The sequence below is a fragment of the Dasypus novemcinctus genome, chromosome 12 (genome assembly GCF_030445035.2).
Source record: "Dasypus novemcinctus isolate mDasNov1 chromosome 12, mDasNov1.1.hap2, whole genome shotgun sequence".
Lineage (NCBI taxonomy): Eukaryota > Metazoa > Chordata > Mammalia > Cingulata > Dasypodidae > Dasypus > Dasypus novemcinctus.
In genome coordinates this window covers 36,143,241-36,161,703 of record NC_080684.1, presented here as the reverse complement: position 1 = coordinate 36,161,703, position 18,463 = coordinate 36,143,241, and the positions used below count along the sequence as shown (strand labels likewise).

Genomic DNA, 18,463 nt, shown 5'->3' with positions numbered 1-18,463 from the left:
AAGCTGAGGTTTAATTTGTGCAGAATTGGTAAAAATTTGTTTGGAAATGAATAGAAATGGTGAAAGCACATCACTGGATTTGTTAACTAATAGCACTAACATGGGTATGACAGTGGTTTATTTTTCATTTTTCTTTTTTTTTTGGAGTAATGGTAATACTCCACAGTATTGGAGTATGCACAACTTGTTGATTATACCAAATGCCATTGCTTGTACAATTTAGATAAATTGTATGGTTTATGAGAGGACAGGCTGAAATGGCCTAGGAAAAGATCTTCTAAGGTTTAGGACACCATGCGAAGGCTGGACTCCACTCAGGAGAGAGAGGGACAGAGGAGGAGAATCACGACAGCAAAACTGTGAGTTGAAATCAGCGGCTCTCGCTGCCAGCACCCTCCTCCACGCTAAAGACACTTTAGAATTCTCAGGCCTCTGAGCCAGCTACAGAAAAAGGGGGTTCCAGGGACTACGACACCAGGGAAGGGCACAGAGGGGACCCAGGAGCTAACTCTTGGTTCAGCTCGTTCTAGATATTTAAGACTGGCCCACTAATAGGAGGCAGGCCAGTTTCCAAGGGCCATGGAGAGGGTGGCAATAAAGGCATTTTATTATTTATTATTTTCCTTTTTCATGCACTTTTCTGGTGTGGCCAGACGATGCATCTCTGGGGTGAACCGCTCAGCTCATACACCAGGTGCTAGGGAGGATGTATTCAGTGTAAAACCCCAAGCAGATCGGGTGGTCAAGACTCACAAACATTCTCTGAGGCGGATTCCACCCTTGGCCAGCCACACCCTCCCTCCCTCTGCCTCTTCAGCAACCAGCCCTGGGCATAGGAAGGGTGTTTGCGAAGGCAAGTTATTCTGATCTCCCTGCTGGCTCTCAGGGCAAACCATATCGCATCCCCACCTAGCCTGGAAGTGTACGATCCCTCTAACACAGCAGACCAAGTTTGCTGGCCAAAATCAGAATTTGCTGTAGGCTATGTCCCTCCCTCTCCCCTTCTTTGGGGAAGAGGACCCCTGCAACCCCCTCAGTCCACAGCCACTGCAGTCCACAGCCACTGCAGTCCACAGTCACTGCTGTCCACAGCTACTATAGTCTGCTGATTGCTATTTGCTCCTTAGGTGGGGGAAAGGTGCCTGCTGCTTTTGCAGCTATATGCTCGTGATTTTTCAGCCCAGCTGAGACTCCTTTCCTTTGCCCTCTCTCTTCTGGGTGGTATCTTGCCTTCTCCTGGTGTCCTGAGCCCCAGTGCAGCCCTCCACACAGTCTCTGTCCTCTCTGGAACTGTTTTGAATCTTGATTTTGGTGGTGATTACACATCTGTAAGCCTTAGTCAAAACTCACAGAACTGTACACCGAAAAGGGTGAATTTTATTGTATATGAATTATATTTTAATTTTTAAAAACAATTCAGTAAAAAAAAAAAAGTGCATACACTAGAGTTAGGCTACCTGGGTTTGATCCAAGGATCCACCATATAATATCTGTGACTTTTAAGCAAGCTATTAAACCTCAAAGAGTCTCTGTTTCCTCCTCTGTGAAAAATAATTAATAAGACTACCTAAGTGTAGTAGTTTGATATTATTGATGAATTCCAAAAAGAAATACTGGATTATGTTTGCAAACTGGTCTTTTCCTCTGGGCATATTAGAGTGTATTGGGTTCAGAGGTTTTTCTTTTACTTGATTAAACTATGATTAGGACTTCTGTTGGGTCACATCAGTAGGGTGCTGAGGCCCCACCCCTTGGTGGGTGGGGACTCACAGATAAAAGACATGGCAAAAGACAGAGTTGGAGTTTTGATGCTGGAGTCTTGAGCTGGAGCCCCGGGAAATTAGCACACAGAGGAGCTTGGTTGTGAGAAAAGAGAGAAGGCCCTGGGAAGAGAAACAAACCATTCACCTGATAGACTACAGCTTTTTTCATTATCTTTGGCTTTAACTCTTTAATAGGCTGAAAATGCCTACCAAAAACATCAGGTTCTAATGCCTAGAATCTATACTCATTACCTCATATTGAAAAAGGATTTTTTGTGGATATGATTAAATTAAGGATCTTGTGATTGAGAGATTATCCTGGATCATCCAGCTTGGCCCTAAATGCAATTGTAAGTGTTCTTATTAGAGAAAGGCAGGAGATTTCATGTAGACAAACACAGAGGAGAAGGTAATATGAAGACAGAGCAGAAAGAGATTTGTAGATGCTGGCCTTGAAGATTGGAATGATGCAGACACAAGCCAAGGAATGCTGGCAGCCACCAGTAGCTGGAATAGATTGTCCCCCAGTGTCTCCCAAGGATGCATGGTTCTGCTAACACTTTTTAAAAAGATTTTTAAAATTTATTTATTTCTCCCCACCTCCTCGTTGTTTGCGCTCACTGTCTGTTCATTGTGTGTTCATCTTCTTTTTTTAGGAGGCACTGGGAACTGACCCTGGACCTCCCATGTGGGAGGGAGTCACTTAATCACTTGAGCCACCTCTGCTTCCTGCTTTGTTGTGTCTCTCATTATTTTTTCCTCTTTGTGTCTCTTGTTGCATCATCTTGTTGCATCAGCTTGCCTTTCCAGCCCACCATGTCAGCTCACTGTCTTGTTCATCTTCTTTAGGAGACACTGGGAAAAGAGCCTGGGACCTCCCATGTGGTAGGCAGGAGATCAGTTGCTTAAGCCACACCTGCTTCCCTGCTAACACTTTTATTTTCACCCAGTGACAGATTTTGGGCATCTGGCATTCAAAACATAGAGAGAATAAATTTTTTGTTTTAAACAACCAAGTTTGTGGTAATTTATAACAGCAACCACAGGAAACTGAGAAACATACATCCCTAGACAATAGAGTATATAGTTTTGCTTGCCTATGAATCCTTTTCTATAATCATATTCTTCTTATTTTCATTTTTTTAAATTTATAATTTTTATAACAAAGTTGTAAGCTTACAAAACAATCATGCATAATGTGCTGAATTTCCATACATCACCCCTCCACCAACATCTTACATTGTTAATGGAATGGAATATTTGTTAGATTATGAAAGAATATCATCAGACTACTACCACTAACTATGGTCCATAGCATACATATGGTATATATTTTCATATACCCTCTATTATTAACACCATGTTTGATGGTTGGACTAATGTGTCAACTTGGCCAGGTAATTGTGCCCAATTGTTTTGTCAAGCAAGCACTGGGCTAACTGTAATAAAAGGACAATTATGGACTTTCGTCACCAGTGACTTTACTGCATAGATAGCTGATTACATCTACATTAATCAGGAAGTTTGCCATCACCAATGAGTTATGCTTTATCCAGTCAGTTGAATGCCTTAAAAGTGGAAGTGATTTCAGCATTCAGAGAGAATTTCCCAGCTTGCCTTTTGACAGCCAGCATCTCCCAGAAACTCATCAAGGACCTTCCTTGGACTTTCACTGAGCCCCCGGTTTGCAGCCTGCCTGCATCCCCACGGTCATGTGAGAGACTCATAAAATTACATGCTATTGACAGATATCTCCTATTGGTGCTGTTTCCTAGAGAACCCTGACTAATACACCATGTATTGGTATTGTACAATTGTTAGAGTTCATGAGAGAACACTCTCATATTTGGATTGTTAACCATGGTCCATCTTCCACCACACGGTTCACTGTGTTATACAGTCCTTTGCCTTGCACAGTCTATCCAAAGTATATACACAGTGGCTCTTATCACAGAGTTGTGTAGTCATTGCCTCAATAAATTTTAAATATTTTCCTTAGTCCAAAAGAAAAAATCCCAAAACCCCTATCATGACCCTTTGTATTGATTGAGTACCTTCTTTGACAGTGATGCCTGAATATTACAATATTACAGTTAACTACAGTCCATAAATTATATTAATTGTATTTTTCCCATGCATCACCACATTCTTACCACCTTGTAATAGTGATATACATTCGTTCTAGTTCATAGGAGAACATTCTTGTATTTGTACTATTAACCACAATCCTCACCCACCTTCAAGTTCACTGTGTTATTCAGTCCCTAGATCATTCTCTAGCTTTCTTTCAATTAACTTGTTTCTATACTACCCCTTTCAGCCACAATCTCATTTATAAACCAGCATTTCCCTAATAGCTAGTGATTCTGAGCATTTTTTCATGTGTTTTTTAGCCGTTTGTATATCTTCTTCAGAGAAGTGTCTGTTCAAATCTTTTTCCCATTTTTTAAATGGGCTGTTAGTCTTTTTATTTTCAAGATATAGAAGTTCTTTATATATGCAAGATATAAGTCTCCTATCAGATATATGGTTACCAAATATTTTCTCCCATTGTGTAGGCTCTCTTTTTACTTTCTTGACAAACTCTTTTGAGGTGCAGAAGGCTTTAATTTTGAGGAAGTCCCATTTATCTATTTGTTCTTTTGCTGCTCGTGCTTTGGGTGTGAAGTTCATGAAGCCATTTCCTATTACAAGGCCGTATAGATGCTTCCCTACTTTGCTTTCCAAGGTCTTTATGGTCTTGGCTCTTATATTTAGGTATTTGATCCATCTTGAGTTGATTTTTGTATAAGGTGTGAGTAGGTAATCCTCTTTCATTCTTTTACATATGGATATCCAGTTCTCCAGGCACCATTTGTTGAAGCGGCCATTCTCTCCCAGTTGAGAGGGTTTGGTGGCCTTGTCAAATACCATATGGCTGTATATATGAGGATCTATATCAGAACTCTCAGCTCGGTTCCTTTGGTCAGTGTGTCTGTCTTTGTGCCAATACCATGCCGTTTTCACTACTGAGTTTTGTAGTATGTTTTGAAGTCAGGTAGTGTGATTCCTCCAATTTCATTTTTCTTTTTCAATATGTCTTTGGCTATTTGGGGCTTCTTTCCTTTCCAAATAAATTTCATAGCTACTAGTTTTTCTAGTTCATTAAAGAATACTGTTGATTTTTATTGGGATTGCATTGAATGTGTAGATCAGTTTTGGTAGGATAGACATCTTAATAATATTTAGTCTTCTTATCCATGAACAGGGAATATTCTTCCATTTATTTAGATTTTCTTTGATTTCCTTGAAAAGTGTTGTGTAGTTTTCTGTGTAAAAGTTTTTACATCTTTAGTTAAGTTTATTCCTAGATATTTGATTTTTTAAAAAAGATTTATTTATTTTTATTTATTTCTCTCCCCTCTCCCCGCCCCCCACCCCAGTTGTCTGTTCTCTGTGTCTATTTGTTGTGTCTTCTTTGTCCGCTTCTGTTGTTGTAAGTGGCACAGGAATCTGTGTTTCTTTCTGTTGTGTCATCTTGTGTGTCAGCTCTTCGTGTGTGCAGCACCATTCCTGGGCAGGGCGCACTTTCTTTCACACTGGGCAGCTCTCCTTATGGGGTGCACTCCTTGGCCGTGGGGCTTCCCTACGTGGGGGACACCCCTGCGTGGCACAGCACTCCTGGCTCGCATCAGCACTGCACGTGGGCCAGCTCCACAGGGTCAAGGAGGCCCAGGGTTTGAACCCCGGACCTCCCATGTGGCAGATGGATGCCCTAACCACTGGGCCAAGTCCTCCGCCTGGTTTTTTAATTTACTATTATAAGTGGTATTTGATTCCTGATTTCCTCCTCAGATTGCTCATTATTGGTGTATAAAAATGTTACTGATTTTTGCACATTGACATTCTGATTAGTATGCGTCTTGGATTTATTCAGATTGGATTGCCTTGTGCTTCTTGGACACATATATTTATGTTCTTCAATAGGGTTGGGACATTTTTTTTCACCATTATTTCTTCAAATATTCCTGCTGTCCCTTTTCCCTTCTCTTCTCCTTCTGGGATACCCAGGACACATATGTTTGCATGTCTCTTGCTGTCATTTACTTCCCTGAGACCCCACTCAATTTTTTCCATTCTTTTCTTTGTCCGTTTCTTTATATGTTTCCTTTCAGAGGCCATGTCTTCAAATTTATTGAGGCTTTCTTCAGACTCTTCAACTCTGCTGTTATATACCTCCAGTATATTTTTAATTTCATTTACTGTGCCTTTCTATTTTTCTATATATGCCTTCAAATTCTTGTGTTCCCCCAGTGTCTTCTTTAATACTCTTAATCTCTTTCATCATCTCACTGAATTTATTAAGAAGATTTGTTTGAACATCTATGATTAGTTGTCTCAACTCCTTTATGTCATCTTGAGGCTTACCCTATTCTTTTAACTTCCTGTTTCTTGGTATGGACTGTTGGTGTCTTGGCATCTGATTTACTAGGTGTATGTATTCTGGTCTCAGTTTCTCTCCGTAGTCTAGGGCTTTCTATTTGATTGGCTTTCTGCTACAGCCCTTCTTTGATTCTTGGTTCAACTCAGTTTGGAACTTTACAGTGTCTAGTGTTCAGCCAATCTGAGTTTTTTCAGCTCTCTTCCATCTGTTTCTTGCCTTTTCTCGCTTGCTGGTTGCAGAGTAGGAGCCAGGGGTTGGTACTGTGTGCCATAGAGACTGAAGCTGCCGGCACTGCTCCAGTAACTGATGAAGCTTCTCCCACCTTTCTCCCTGGTCAGGGGTAGGGATGGACCTGCAGCCATGTGCAGTAACCCAAGCAGGCCAAGACTGTCTGTAGTTGCCCAGAGAGACTGGAGAAGCTCCACGTTCCTTCCTCCCATGCCTGGGCAGAGACAGAGCCACAGGTGTGGGCAGCAGCCGTGCTGGTGAAAACTGATGCAGTTGCCCAGATAGACTGATGAGCACCGGCGCCCTTCCTTCCCTGCCTGGGGCAGCGATGGAGCCACAGGTGTGTACAACAATTTTGTCTGTACAGGCCAAAAGCAATTGCAGTTGCCCGGAGAGTGGGGGGAGCACTGTTCCTCCTCCTCCTCATCAGGGGCAGGGTTGGAATCACAGATGTATCCAACAGTCTAGTCCATGTGGGTCAAAAGTACCTGCAGTTGCCCAGAAGCCAGTGCAGGTTCCCCCAGCGTCCTTCCTGCCAGAGGCAGGGCTGGAGCCTACGCAAGGACAACAACCTGGCTTGGGTAGAAAGAAGCTGGTCCCTACCTTCACTGTGATTTTCAATCAGCCCCGCTTCCCCTCATGCTGGCAGTGTTGTTAAAATGAAAGCTAACAGTCCCTTTCCAACTTGGACAGGTTTAAAATCCAGCTGTTTTAGGATTGCGCTTTAGCCAGCTGAATTTACTAATCAGTAGCTGAAGTCAGAGCCCAGCCGTCTCTTCCTCTCCCATTTTTGTGAAATGGAGCTTCCATCTCCAGCCAGGAAATAGCTTCTGGGGTGTCTAGGGCCACCACTGGGGGATGGGTGCTGGCCCCTGTGGTACGGTGTACTCTGCACGTGACTCTTCACTGCAGGAAGGCAGTCTTCTCCAGTTCTTCCACGGGTGTTGCCGGATGTTCTTCTGGTCTCCTGGGCCAGGTGTTTTAAGTAGCTTTGGGTGATTACTAACTGCATTACAGGAAAAGCTGACTCTTCAGCTCCTTAAACTGCCGCTATTGTGCCCCTCCTCTCCAATCAAAAATGTTTTTGTTTTATTAGAGAACAACCATGCATAAAATACAGGATTCCTATAACCACCCCACAACCAACACTTTACATTGGTGTGGAACATTTGTTACAAATTGATGATAGCACATTTTCATAATTGTTCTATTAATTAAAGTTCATGTTTAACTTAGGGATCACTGTTTGTTTCCTGTAGTTGAACTGACTTTTTAAAAAAACTTTTATTCTGTTACCATATATGCAATCTAGCATTTCCCCTTTTAATGATATTCAGATATACATTACAGTTCTGTTAATGGCATTCACAATGTTGTGCTATCATGACCCTTATCCATTACTAAAACGTTTTCATTATTCCAAATACAAGCCCTGTACATTTTAAGCCCTAACTTCCCATACCCTGTCCACACCCCATCCCCTGGTAACCTATATTCTACATTCTGAGCTTGCTTATTCTAATTGCTTCAAATCATTGATATCACACAATATTTATCCTTTTGTATTTGGCGTATTTCACTCAAAATGATGTCTTCAAGGTTCATATAGTTGTATGTATCAGTACTTCATTCCTTTTTACAGCTGAGTAATATTCCATTGTATCTATGTACCACATTTTATTTATCCATTCAATGGTTGATGGACACTTGGATTGCTTCCAACTTTTGGCAATTGTGAATAATACTACTATGAATATTGGTGGGTAAAGATCTCTTTGAGTCCCTGCTTTGAATTCTTTAAGGTATATACCTGGTAGTGAGGTTCTATACTTAGCTTTCTGAGAAACCACCAATGCGTTTTCCACAGTGCTGCACCATTTTTACATTGCCACCAGCAATGAATGGGTGTTTGTATTTCTCCATGTCATCACCATCTCTTATTATTTTTCCATTTTTTAAAATAGCAGCCATTCTAATGGGTGTGAAATGGTATCTCATTGTGGTTTAGTTTTACATTTTCCTGACAGCTAATGATGTTGAGCATCTTTTCATGTGCTTTCTGGCTCTTTGAATATTTTCTCTGGAAAGATGTCTAATCAAGCCTTTTTCCCACTTATTAAATTGGATTATTTGCCTTTTTGTATTAAATTGAAAGATTTCTTTATGTATTCTGGATATTAAGCCTTTATCAGATATGTGGTTACCAAATATTTTCTCCCATTGCATAGTCTAATAGTTAATAATGTTGAGCATCTTTTCATGTGATTTCTGGCCATTTGTTTATCTGCTTTGGAGAGATGGCTGTTCAAGTATTTTGTCCACTTTTTAAAATCATTTTATTTGCCTTGTTGTTAATTTGAAGGATTTCTTTATATATACAGCCCTGGATATGTGGTTTCCAAACATAATCTCCCATTGTGTAGGTTGTTTTTTTACTTTCATGATAAAATCCTTTGAGAAACAAAAGTTTTTAATTTTGATAAAGTCGCATTTTTTCTTTTGTTACTTTGCTTTTGGTGAAAAGTCTAAGAAACAATTGCCTGATACAAGGTCCTGAAGATGCTTCCTTGTGTTTTCTTCGAGAAGTTTGATATTCCTAGCTCTTTTATTTGGCTTTTGACCTATTTGGAGTCAATTTTTGCATGTGGGGTGAAATAGGGGAACACCCTCTTTTTTTTTTTTCTTTTTTTCTCTCTTTTTGCAAACTGAGGTCCTGTTTTTCCAGTATCATTTGTTGAAGAGACAATTCTTTCCCAGTGAAGTATTCTCTGCCACCTTGTCAAAAACCAGTTGGTCATAAATGTGAGGGATGATTTCTAAGCTTTCAATTTGATTTCATTGGTTGAGAAGTCTGTCCATGTGTCAGTACCACGCTGTTTTGATTACTGTGGCTTTGTGATAAATTTTAAGATGGGGAAGTGTGAGTCCTCCAAGTTCTTCATTCTTCTTTTCAAAATGGTTTTAGCTCTTCATGGCCCCTTGCCCTTTTATATAAATTTGATGATTTGCTTTTTTATTTCTGCAAGGAAGTTTGCTGGAATTTCTCAAATAAATTTTATTGAAATGTATCATTCATATATGAACATGCATAAATAAGTATATAGTAAAATTTGTGAATTTACAAAACAAACATGCATATCATCATATAAGACTCCCATACATCTTCCCACCACCAACACCTTGCATTATTGTGAAACATTTGCTACAAACCAGGAAAGAACATCCTCAAAATAACTAGTGACTAAAGCCCATATCTTACATTTAGTGTATTTTCCCCCACCCACCTTTTATTAATACCCTATATTAGTGTTATATATTTGTTATCATTCATGAGAAAATGTTCTTATATTTGTTCTGTTAACCACAGTCCATCATCTACCACTGGATTCCCTGTGTTATACAGTCCCATTCTTTGTACAATCCATTCAAAGTGTACACTGAGTGGCTTTCATTTTCATCACAGAATTATGCTGTCATCACCTCAGTCAACTTTAGAATAGCTGTTTGAAGTTTTATTGGGATTGCATTGAATCTATAAATGGCTTTGGGTAGTATTGACATCCTAACGATATTTAGTCTTCCCATCCTGAGCACAGAATGTCCTTCCATTTATTTAGGTCCTCTTTGATTTCTTTTGGCAACTTTTTGTGTAGTTTTCTGTGTATGATTCCTTTACATCCTTGGTTAGATTTATTTGATTCTTTTAGTTGCTCTTGTGAAGGATTTTTTTCTTGATTTCTTTTTCCGATTGTTCATTGCTTGCATATAAAACACTACTAATTTTAAAAAATAAAGCATTATTGAAGTATATCATTCATACATGAACATACATAAACAATAGGCATATAGTAAAAATTGCTAAATTACAAAATAAACATACATAGCATTATACAAGGCTCCTATACACTTCCCCACACCTAATGCTTACATTGTTGTGAAACTTTTGTTACAAACTACAAAAGAGCGTCATCAAAATATGGCCCATATTTTGTGTATTTTTCCTGCAACCTACCCAATTATGAACACCTGATATTGGTATTACATATTTTTTATCATTTAGGAGAAATTGTTCTCATATTTGTCCTGTTTTTTTTTTTTAAGATTTATTTTATTTATTTCTCTCCCCTTTCCCCCCGCCCCAGTTGTCTGTTCTCTGTGTCCATTTGTTGCGTGCTCTTCTTTTGGTTTGCTTCTGTTGTTGTCAGTGGCACAGGAATCTGTGTTTCTTTTGTTGTTGTTGTTGCGTTATCTTGCTGCGTCACCTCTCCATGTGTGCAGCGCCATTCCTGGGCAGGCTGCACTTTCTTTCGTGCTGGGTGGCTCTCCTTATGGGGTGCACTCCTTGCACGTGGGGCTTCCCTACACAGGGGGCACTCCTGCGTGGCAGGGCACTCCTTGCATGCATCAGCACTGCGCATGGGCCTGCTCCACACGGGTTAGGGAGGCCCGGGGTTTGAAGCACAGACCTCCCACCTGGTAGACAGAGGCCCTATCCACTGGGCCAAGTCTGCTTCCCTGTCCTGTTAACCACAGTTCATTTTCTACCATTGGTTTCCCTATGTTACACAGTCCCATGCTTTGTAAAATCCACTCCAAGTGTACAATCAGTGGCTCTTATTTTCCTCACAGTCCTTAGATAATGGGAGAAAATATTTGGAAACCACATATACAGTAGGGTTTAATAACTAGAATATATTAAAAAATTCTAAAACTAAAGAACAAAAAAGCAAACAACTGATTTAAAAGTGGGCAAAAGACTTGAATAGACATTTCTCTGAAGTGATACACAAGTGGCCAAAAAGCACATGAAAAGATGCTCAACAGCATTGACCATTAGGGAAATGAAATCAAAACTACAATAAGTTTTATTTCACATCCACTAGAATGGCTATTATTCAAAAAATGAAAAATAAGTGTTGGAGAGCGTGTAGAGAAATTGAAATACTTGTTCATTGTTGGTGGGAATGAAAAATGGTGCAGATGTAAAGGCAGTTTGGCCATTCCTCAGAAAGTTAAGTACAGAATTAACATATGATCCAGCAATCCCATATCTAGGTATATGCCCGAAAGAATTGAAAGCAGGGACTTAAACAAATACTTGTACACCAGTGTTCGTGGCAGCATTATTCACAATAGCCAAAAGGCGAAAACAACCTGGTATCCTTCAACTAATTAATGGATTTTTTTAAAATGTGGTGTATACATACAACAGAATATCATTTACCCATCAAAAGGAACCAAGTTCTAATATATGCAACAACATGGATGAACCTTGAAGACATCATGTCAAGTAAAATAAGCTGGACACAAAAGGATAAATATTGTATGATCTCACTGATATTAAGAAATTAGGATTATCCAGCTTAAAGGCTCAGAAATTAGAATATAGCTTATTAGCAGTTGAGGTGGGGATAAGTAAAGCACAATTAATGCTTAAATTGTACAGAGTTTCTATTTGGGTTGATGGAAAATGTTTTGTAATGGATGGTGCTGATTGTAGCATAATATTGTAAATGTAACTAATCGCACTGATTTATATATCTGAATTTGGTTAAAAGGGGAAATTTTAAGTTGTGTATGTTACTAAAATAAAATTTAAAATAAAACAAAGGGCCGTACAACACAAACAGCTAATGCTAATATATACCATGGACTATAGTTAATATACAATTATAAAAATGTTCTTTCATCATTTATAACAAATGTACCACAGCAGTGCAAGGAGTTAAAAATAGGGTTGTATAGGAGAATTCTGTATCTTATGCATGATATTTCTGTAAACTTAAAACTTCTCTAATTAAAAAAAAAAAGTAAAATGATAGAAACTGTAAAAGGATGCCAACATTAATTTTAAAAATCTGGCTTGGCTATATTAATAACAAAACAGAGGGAAGCTGATAAGGCTCAAGCAATTTAGCTGCTGCCTACCACACATGAGGTCCTGGGTTCAGTCTCCAATGCCTCCTAAACAAGACGAGCAAGACAGCAAGCTGACACAAGATGATGCAATAAAGACACAAGGAGGGAAACACAATCTAAGACACAAAAAAGCAGGGAGCGGAGGCGGCTCCAGCAACTAGGTGCCTCCCTCCCACATGTGAGGTCCCAGGTTCAGATCTGGTACCTCCAAAAAGAAGATGAGCATACAATGAACAGACAAGGCAAGCAGAAACAATGAGGGGGAGGGTAAGAAAATATAAATCTGAAAAAAACAAAGCAGATTTCATAGCATAGAATATTATCAGAGATAATTCAGTATTTCATAAATGTAAAAGGGAAAATTCATTAAGAGGACATAACAATCCTAATGTTTAGATTCAAAGTATATGTAGTAAATCTGATAGAACTGTGAAAAGAGCTGTACAAATGCACAATAGTCAAGCATTTCAATACCTTTCTCTCAATAATTGATAGATCAAATTGAGGAGAAGTAAATAAGGATATAGAATATTTAAACAACACTATCAACCAAGTAGATTTAATTGATATTTATGGAGCACTCCATTCAACAACAGCAGAATACATATTATTTTCAATTATACACAGAACATTTACAAATATGTACCATATTCTGAATCATAAAATAAATTTAAAGAAATTTAAAAGGATTCAAATCATATGAAGTAAGCTCTCTAAATTCAATGAAATCAAAGTAGAAATCAATAACAGAAAAAAAACAAATCCAAATATTTGGAAACCGAAAAACACTATTTTAAATAATCCATGAGTCAAAGAAGAAATCAATATGGAAATTAGAAAATATTTTAAACCAAATGTCAATGAAGACACAACATTTTCATTTACAGGAGAGGGAAATTTATGCAATGAAACATTTATTAGGAAAGAAAAAATCTCAATTCAATGACCTCAGCTTCTACCCTAAGAAACTAGAAAAAGAAGAGCAAATTAAATCCAAAATAAGCAGTGTAAATAAATAAAATAGTAAATACCAAATTAGAAACAATAAAAGATAAAACAGAAAAAAATTTGAAAAAAATCAGTGAAACCAAAAGTTGAGAAGATCAATAAAATGGATAACTCTCTATCCAGACCAATCAGCAAAAAAAGAAAAAAATTTATCAATATCAGGAATGAGAGCGGTAACATCACAACAGATAATAAAATATTAATAAAGTATTGTTATGAGAACTTTATGCCAATAACTTCAACAACTCAGGTGAAGTGGACAAATTCCTTGAAAGACACAATACCAAAGCTCACTCAAGAAGAAACTATATATAGCCTTATGTTTATTTTTGTTTATCCGCCCCCCCCTTGCAGCTTGCTTGCAGTCTGCTCTCTCTGTATCCATTCACTGTGCATTCTTCTCTGTGTCTGTATTTATTTTATTTATTTTCCTCCCCCTATTGTGGCTTGCTTGTTGTCTGCTCTCTGTGTCCATTTGCTGCACACTTTTTTGTGTTTTTGTCTCCCTTTTTGTTGCATCACCTTGCTGAGTCGGCTCTCTGTGATTTACACATTTTTATAATTGCAGAAATTGGCTTGCAGGCGAGCGGCTCTCCATAGCATGCGGGCAAGCCTGCCTTCACAAGGAGGCCCCAGGCCACAAACCCAGGGCCTCCCATATGGTAGACGGGAGCCCAACTGATTGGGCCACAACCACTTCCCCCTTATGTGTATTTTTAAAAATTGAATTGGTTTTTAAAAATATTCTTACAAATTAAACTCCAAGCCCGGATGGCTCCACTAGTGATTTCTCTCCTCTCACCTAAACGTTCATGATTTCTACCAAGCAAATAAAAGGGAACAGTACTAATCCTATACAAACTCTTACAGAAAATCGAAGAGCATGGAATATTCCTGCCTGATTTTCTGAACCCAGCATTACCTTGGTGCCAAAACCAAAGACATTACAAAACAGAAATTCAGGACAATATCCTTCAAAATCATGGATGCAAAAATTCTTAGAATTTTAGCAATTTGAATCCAACAATATATAAAAAAATAATACATTATGAAAAAGTAGGGTTTTTCCCAAGAATGTAAGGTTGATTTAATACTTATAAATCAATTCACCATATAAACAGATTCAAAGAGAAAAATCACATGTTTATCTTAAAAGATGCAGCAAAAGCTTTTGACAAAACCAACATCTATTAATGATTTAAAAGCTTAGCATTTCAAGAAAAGAAGGGAATTTCTCTAACCTGAAAAAGGGCATCTATTTAAAAACATACATCTACTATCATGCTAAATGGTGCTTTTACTTAAGATCAGGAACAAAGAAAGGATGCTTATTCTCACTGCTTTACTAAACTTTATTCTGGAGGTCCTTGCCAATTCAATGAGTCAATAAAAAGGTTTTAAATGCACACAGCTATGAATGGAAGAAATAAAACTACCTCTATTTGCATATGACAGGATTGTAGAGTAGAAACTATGTAAGAATCTACAAAAAAAACAGAATTAGTAACTTGGTCTCAGTATGTAAGATCAATATACAAAAATTTATTGTGCTTCTATGTATTAGTTGTAAACAATTGAAAATTGAAATCCAAAAAATACCATTGTGATGGTTCGGCTGTTGTGTCAACTCCGCCAGCTAATTGTGCTCAGTTGTTTGGTCAAGCAAGCACTGGGCTAACTGCAATACAAGGGCATTATGGACTTTAGTCACTATTGACTTTACTGTAGTAGTAAATCATAGATAGCTGGTTATAATTACATCAGTCAGGGAGATTGCCATCAGCAATGGGTGACAATTTATCCAATCAGTCGAATGCCTTAAAAGGGGAAGTGATTCCAGCATTGAGTGAGAATTTCCCAGCTCATCTTTGGACAGCCAACATCTCCCAGAACTCATTAAGAACCCTCACTGGACTTTCATTGGAGCCCCTGGTTGCAGCCTGCCTGTGGATTTGGGACTTGTGCATCCCCATGGTCACGTGAGAGAATTTTATAAAATCACATACTATTGACAGATAACTCTTCTTGATTCTGTTTCCCTAGAGAACCCTGACTAATAAAACCATTCATAATAGAAAAATATTAAATACTTAAGGATAAGTCTGACAAAAGATGTGTAAGACTTATACATTGAAACTAAAAAGCATTTCTGGGGGAAAAATTAATGATGTCATTAAATGGAGAGATATCCTATGTCCAGGGAACAAAATACTCAATATTGTTAAGACTTTAATTCACCCCAAATTAACCTATAAATTCAATGCAATCACAATCAAGATACCAACAGACTTTTTTTTTTTTTTTGGTGGAAATCGACAGGCTTATTCTAAAATTCATATGGAAAGGCAAATGGAGAAGCAGGGTGGATAAGGACTGATGGGGTTATGAGTGTTTGAGTATGTCACTTTAGGGAAAGAAACCCAAGGAGAGGAAAAGGGGGAAATGAAAGATTTGAGATGAGAATTAGGGCTAGTTGAAAAAGAAGAACAAGGGAAGCAGATTTTGCTCAATGGATAGAGCATCCATCTACCACATGGGAGGTCCAGGGTTGAAACCCAGGGTCTCCTGATGCGTGTGATGAGCTGGCCCACGCTCAGTGCTGATGTGCGTAAGGAATGCCGTGCCATGCAGGGGTGTCCCCTGCATAGGGGAGCCCCATGCACAAGGAGTGTGCCCCATAAGGAGAGCCAACCAGCATGAAAAAAGTGCAGCCTGCCCAGGAGTGGTGCCACACACATAGAGAGCTGACGCAGCAAGATGAGGCAACAAAAAGAGACTCAAATTCCCAGTGCCACTGACAAGAATACAAGCAGACACAGAAGAATGCAGAGTGAATGGACACAGAGAGCAGAAAACTGGGGGGGAGGGGGAGGAATGGACAGGGAAGGGAAGAGAAATAAAAAATAAATTTTTTTTTAAAAAAAGAACAAAATTAAAGGACTAAAGGACTAAATCTTCCTAATTGCAAGAATTATTATAAAGTCTCAATAATCAAGAGAGTGTGGTATAAAGATGGCCAGATAGAGATCAACGGAACAGACTACAGAATCCAGAAATAGACTTACACGCAAATTGAAGCAGGCTAGTAAGATAGGGAATCAAGAGATGGAACTGGAACCTGACAAGGAGTCCACATGGACATCAGTAACCCCCAAGATGGGGAAGTGGACTTGGCCCAATGGATAGGGCATCTGCCTACCACATGGGAGGACCGCTGTTCAAACCCCAGGCCTCCCTGACCCATGTGGAGCTGGCCCATGCGCAGTGCTGATGCGCGCAAGGAGTGCCCTGCCACGCAGGGGTGGCCCCGCATAGGGGAGCCCCACGCGCAAGGAGTGCGCCCCGTAAGGAGAGCTGCCCAGCGCGAAAGAAAGTGCAGCCTGCCCAGGAGTGGCACCACACACACGGAGAGCTGACACAGCAAGTTAACGCAATGAAAAGAAACACAGATTCCTGGTGCTGCTAAGGACTGAAGTGGTCACAGAAGAACACACAGCGAATGGACACAGAGAGCAGACAACTGCAGAGAGAATGGGGGAGAAATAAATAAAATAAAATAAAATAAAATAAAATAAAAAATAAAAAAAATATAAACCCCAAGATGGCTGCTGGAAGACCCCCCCACCCATAAGATTCTGTCATTCAGAACAAAGACTTGTTCCAGAAGCCTGAAGAACCCCCGGATATTCCCCAAGGACTTTATGATTGGATCCTTGTAAGGGATTAATGGATAGGGTAATCAATCAAAACAGCAAACAGCTGGTACTCCTCCCCTGCCATTAGCAAAGGGGTGGAATAATGAACAGTTCAAAATGTCAGGCACCAGACCTGAATGAGTGCTCACACTCTCTTGCCTCTGGACCCCGACTCTGGCTGCCTTCTCCTGCGTTTGGATCACTACACAAGTAAACCTGGGGAACCTAATCAAAATCTGGTGACCTAGTTGGCAAGCCAGCCAGGAGCGTATTGGGAAACTATGGCCTACAGTGTTTAATGCCTGTCTTTGGTTCTCCATTTTAAACAGGTTCACCTGTGAGCTCCCACAGGATGTAATCCTGGGAGGGAAGGGGCCCGGGCATGGCAACACTCTGCATCTGCGCCACACACCCAGGCTTGTGAGATGTGACCCCAGGACAGGAGCTCACTGCACCACTCTTTCAGTCCCTTTCAGCAGCCATCGTCTCTGCCCTCAGGGCCTGAGACCATCGCCTTCTCCTGCCCTCTCCCCTGGGGGGTGCACAGCAATAGGGAAGAGCTGGGGATTGCCCCTCCCACGTGGTCCTGCTTTGCAGACCCTCCAGGCAGGCAGAGTCCAAATGCATGCCATGGGAAATCCCCCTCCCCAGGATGGTCACAGGCCAGGACACCCTTGCATAACTAACATTTACCCACGTTTTTACCTTCCTACTCCTTGCTACTGAGTTTCTCTTTACAGGTCTGTGTTAGAACGCTTTGGGATGTCTTAAAAACTGTGAAAATGGAAATACCTTCATTAGCAAGGAAACTCTTGCCTCAGGGCCCCAAGGCATAAGCTAGAATGACTGATCACTTAATGGCCTTTGGATGGCTGCCTTAACTGGGAAACTATCAAACAGTAAAGTCATAAAACTAAGATTGCACCTAAGACTTCTGGAAGGATAGGAGGAAGAAGTTTTCTGCCCCTCCTTTGAGGAGGGAGCAATATTCGGTTTGGAGGGCATCTGATCTATTTGATCTGTCTTCCAAGTCCAGGTGGCCCCAGAAATGCCCTGGGGCAGGGTCCCTGACTCCTGGGGTGGTGGGAACCAGAGAAGTAATTCTGAATATCCCCCAGGGCTTTTTTTTTTTTAAGATTTTTTTATTTCTCTCCCCTTCCCCGCCCCTAGTTGTCTGCTCTCTGTGTCCATTCACTGTGTGTTCTTCTATGACCACTTCTATCCTTATCAGCAGCACCGGGAATCTGTATTTCTTTTTGTTGCTTCATCTTGCTGTGTCAGCTCTCCGTGTGTGCAGTGCTACTCCTAGGCAGGCTGTGCTTTCTTTTGCGCTGGGCGGGTCTCCTCATAGGGCACACTCCTGGTGTGTGGGGCTCCCCTACACAGGGGACACTCCTGCGTGGCAGGGCACTCCTTATGCGCATCTG

General features: G+C 40.0%; 1 protein-coding gene across 3 annotated transcripts in view; it reads right to left on the bottom strand.

Annotated features, from left to right (window-relative positions):
- Positions 1 to 18,463, bottom strand: part of FAM186A (family with sequence similarity 186 member A) — a 114,350-nt gene that overhangs the window by 87,279 nt on the left and 8,608 nt on the right. The window contains exon 2 of one of the 3 annotated variants that reach the window (XM_058308249.2): positions 14,941 to 15,019. The exons of the other annotated variants lie outside the window; for them this stretch is intronic. Coding sequence (XP_058164232.1) covers positions 14,941 to 14,943 — 3 coding nt within the window. The 5' untranslated portion in view covers positions 14,944 to 15,019. The remainder of the gene's footprint in view (positions 1 to 14,940; positions 15,020 to 18,463) is intronic. 3 annotated transcript variants of the gene reach the window in all.